Here is a 4,497-nt window from a genome sequence, read left to right as displayed (position 1 = left end):
ACAACCGTTCCCATTAATCTGGACGTTCAGAAACAGCTTGTTTTTCTTCACACACCTAAGAACAATGCAAGACAGTCAGTGTAACCTTATAGGGATCAAAAAGAGTGGTGACCAACCAATATACTCATCAGGCCAATTATTCAGCTAATATAATCTGGCTAATATCTGGCTAATATGGGATTAATCGTACAAGTCTAGCCTGCTTGCTAAATTTTTAATGAAGCATGGACATGCACGTTTCCGGTTTTAAAAAATATTTTTGTCAATTTGGAGGAAATAATGTGTAAATTAAATTTATTGAATTATCAAACTTATTTACATTAAAAAAAAATTTTTTAAACATTAAACTTATTTACATTATTTGCTAATAGACTGAGAATAGTATATTTTATTCTCTCTCTTTACATTAGTGAACAATAAAATATAATATAATAAATATAAAATAATATAATATAACATGATATAATATAACATAACATAACATGATATATATTAATAGTTTATAAATAGTTGATTCAATGAATGCTGAGCACTTGTTTAATGATTTACATCACTATGTAGACCAACTCAACCATTTAGTACAATTAATAATTAATGATATTAAAATTAATTAATTAATACAAAAGTTAATAAAGGAATTCATATAATATAATATAATATAATAATGATATATAGTGTACAAATAGTTGTTTCCATGTATGCTTAACACTTGCTGGCTGATTTGCATCACTATGTAGTCCAAGTCAATCATTTAGTACAATTTATATTATTACTATATTAAAAAGGAATTCATATGTAGGCATCATTTATTTATTACTATTTATTATTATTATTACTTTTAAGGCCTAAGCTGCCAGATAAAAAGGTTTAAGGCACATTTTAGTCAAGTGTGTCTGAAACGTTTGACTAATATATTGGACTCTAAATGTCAGAATCAGCGGTTGAAAAACCCATCTTGGGCAAACAAAAATGTAATGAAACAGTCGGCAAAAATAGTGTCATTATTCTGTGGTCACATTGTTGGCATTAGTGGTCCTGACATCATCACAGATTGCTATTAGTCACTGCATAGGAACAGGCATGACTTATGAAAAACACAGACTCTATTGACAATTCAGAAAGAATCGTAGGCCTTAGAAATGTGCATATCAAATATAATACACATACAGAAGGCTTTATAGGGTTAAGCACTTTATGATGCCCCTACTTGTAGTAGGATTGTGCTTCACTTCCTCATGACCTACTTGTTTGTGGGTGTATCTTCGATGCGGTGGCCGAGCTGACTCTCGTGGCTCTTGCTGCGGGTCATCGTGATATTGGGGAGGAGGTGCAGAACTTTGCGGGACGGTGGAGGAGGTGTGCAGGGAGGCTTGAGGCGGTGTCTCCTCCGGGAGGGCGGGGTTATGGGTGGGGTCGAGGTGTGTCCATGGAGTCTGACGGGACGGGAGGTGTAATACGGGCTGGGGTCGGTCAGACTCTCTGCGTAGCCGTGGTAAATGTGAGCTTCGCCGGATGACAGGATGTAGCGGGGGTACGGGCAGGTGGTGAGGGGTGTGGAGGGCGTGCTCATGGGCCGAGCCAGAGGGGAAGGGCTGTGGGGGCGCAGGGAACCTCCTAGTAACGGAATCTGGTCCACTGGAGTCAAGCCGCCACTGTCACGCCTCATGGGCTCGGAGAACCAACAACCGCTGTCCTCTTTAAACTCCCCTGAAGGTCATAAAATCACAGTCAATTCAGAAGAAATCTAGTACTGAGATAACAAGTGAGTGAATCTCAGGGAAAGAGCACCCACCTGACTCAGAGGCACTCTTTAAACAGCTGAGGGCAGCACATAGCCTGGTGCAGTCCTCTGAACTGGAGCCCAGCCGTCGCATGGTTTCCTTCACCTGACTGCCAGGCATCTGCAGCAGAGCATCCAATGACAGCTTCACGTTCACTGCCTGATGAGAGCCAGAGAGAGAATGACAATGAAACACTCTTAAAGACATCAGCAAGATGCCGACATGTCCTAGTTAGAGGGTTATTTCTGTGATTTAGGGTCAGATACAACAGGACACACTCACCCCAATCAGTGCATTCTCTTATGAATAAAGCTCTTCAAATTCCCAGGACACATGACCTCTTAGACTAATTAATCTGATTCCCTAATAACAAACCTGTGTGATTGATTTGAAGTGAGTGGCTTGTGACATGGAACTGATATTAATATCATATTATTCCAGAATTACTCTCATAGTCATACTGTAAATACGTGGTAAAGCTCCCAAACTGATTTGTTTTTTGGGCTTTATAACATGTTTAATGCCATTCATGATGGAGAGAGCACAGGATATGATGTGGAGGAGAGTGAGAAAAGCAATGATATAATGAAACAAACGGCAGAATGCATTACAGCTAAATGTCTTAATCATGCTAACGGCTCATGTATGCTAACTGCTAGGCCACAATTCTGATATTGATGCTGTATCGGGCACTGGCAGACATTCCAGGAACCTTCTTGTTTCTAATTTCATTTAGTACGATGTGAAAACAGGAAAATTCTCCAGCATCTGGACTGTTGACATGTATGTGACATACCTGTACAGTATCATACCACACATATGCAACTAATCTAGTTGAGCGGAATAAAATGAGGAAAGTCCACTGCTGTCCGTGAGAATGGATGCTATGTAATGTAGGAGTAGAACAGTGTCAGAGACAGAAAGAGAGAGAGAGAGAGGCTGACTCAGCATGTTGGGTAATTAGAGTTGGTGTATCTCGGGTCTGCTGGGAATGTGGCTGTGGCCAAACTGCCAAAACACAGCAGATTTTCTAATTCCTCAGCTTTACTCAAGGATATTGAACTACAAAGCATAAAACACACACACAAAACATATCCTCGCTCACATGCTCAAATGAACACTCAATAATATGTTTTTTTTAGTGAATTTCTAAGAAGATTTGAGTCCAGCCTCACACATTCCCAGAGGAAGATCTGACATTGTTTATTTGGGCACCTAATTAGGATCTTTTGTTGTAATATTTAATATGTAAGATGCAGACTAGGGGTCGACCGATATGTATTTTTCAGGGCCGATGCCGATACCGATTATTACAGATCAAGTAGATTGCTAACCGATATTTTGAACCGATATATATGTCTGGTGTAAAAATTAAAATTAAATGTCAAAATTAATAATAACAAGGGCTCTGACAAAAGCTGCCTTTCCTGGTGTTGGTTGAGTGTAGTACTCCCACACTGCACTTCTTACTCTTGTCTTCCTTTGTGCATCCATCTACAATAAGGGTAATATAAAGAGAGAGTTAAAAGTGGGACCACTGTATGCTTCATGATTAAGCCTATGAATACTGTACTACAGCTAAACAGCTTGGGGAAATGTAAGTATTTGGATTCAATAATTTACATGTTAGAAATGTATGTGTAATAGCATAACCTCTCATAATTCCTCATTAATTATTTTCTGATGACTAAAACATAACCTACAATAGTAGAGATGACTATTCAATTAATCACCTAATGCACATCAATGGATTAACTTAAAAAATTTATATAAGTGTAAATAATTTATTTGTTTTCATAGCTATATTGTAGAAGTTGTTAAGAAGACTAACCATTTTCATGAAACTATAACACTAATTGCCTTTTACAGGCACACTTAGTTCAATAGCCTATTGAAATGTCTTGGCCTATGTGACACTATAAATTTCAGTTAGTTTTAATTTACAGTACAGTGCAAATAAATCAGTTTAATTTATCTTTTAATCTAATGAGAGTTAAACTCTTTATTTTTTGGAAAAGGGTTTACTATTAAAATTAAAACATGGAATAAATAGCGTATTGTGTGATTATTCTTTTAAACAAAAGTTGTAATAATTGTTGTAGTAGTATTATGCATATCATACTGCACCACAGTAATATATTTCTGATAATTTATTTAAGCTAACCCCAACTTATATTTTGACGGGTTGCCATGAGGAACATTTAAGTTTCTGTAGCATATGTAAATGTTTCCCATACATTGATTTATTATTACAATATCAGAACTGACCACCACAAATAGATTTTCCAAAAGGCATTGACTTTGTTGAATAAACATGAGCACTGCACGTATTAAAATTGAAACCTGGTGCGGGTGTTTTTATATCACTGTATTTCTGAAGGAAACCGACTGTCTTCAGAAAATTTTGGATGTCATTTTCATTTCATCTTGCATGTAATATCTGATAAAGCAGCGTTTGTGAGTGGAGCGCTGCTTTGTGTACAGCATTACCGGGGAAACCTTGATCTCTCCCACTCCAACAGCGCCTCCTGCTGGCAGAGAATGAATTTGCATATATATGCCTCCACAAATACAGTGTCTGTGGGAAACACTGCGATAGTTTTACTAAAATGAAACTGTCAAATGATCATGAAGTGACTCTCAGAGGGAGTCAGAGCAGTTCTGGAGATGTTGTTCATGTATTTATGTCCTCATGTAGTGAGACGACAGAAGCTGA

At 37.5% G+C, this 4,497-nt stretch overlaps 1 protein-coding gene across 2 annotated transcripts in view; it reads right to left on the bottom strand.

The window, feature by feature from the left end:
- The window catches only part of LOC107583358 (kinase suppressor of Ras 1-like), a 39,417-nt gene that overhangs the window by 13,808 nt on the left and 21,112 nt on the right, over positions 1–4,497 (bottom strand). For both annotated transcript variants that reach the window (XM_016269548.1, XM_016269547.1), the window contains exons 3-4: positions 1,793–1,940; positions 1,245–1,707 (exon numbers count right to left, since the gene is read on the bottom strand). In XM_016269548.1, the coding sequence (XP_016125034.1) occupies positions 1,245–1,707; positions 1,793–1,940 (611 nt within the window). The remainder of the gene's footprint in view (positions 1–1,244; positions 1,708–1,792; positions 1,941–4,497) is intronic.

Source organism: Sinocyclocheilus grahami, unplaced genomic scaffold (genome assembly GCF_001515645.1).
Source record: "Sinocyclocheilus grahami isolate Dianchi unplaced genomic scaffold, SAMN03320097.WGS_v1.1 scaffold53.1, whole genome shotgun sequence".
Classification (NCBI taxonomy): domain Eukaryota; kingdom Metazoa; phylum Chordata; class Actinopteri; order Cypriniformes; family Cyprinidae; genus Sinocyclocheilus; species Sinocyclocheilus grahami.
The sequence above is the reverse complement of the archived record's forward strand: the minus strand, read 5'-3'. Positions and strand labels throughout refer to the sequence as shown.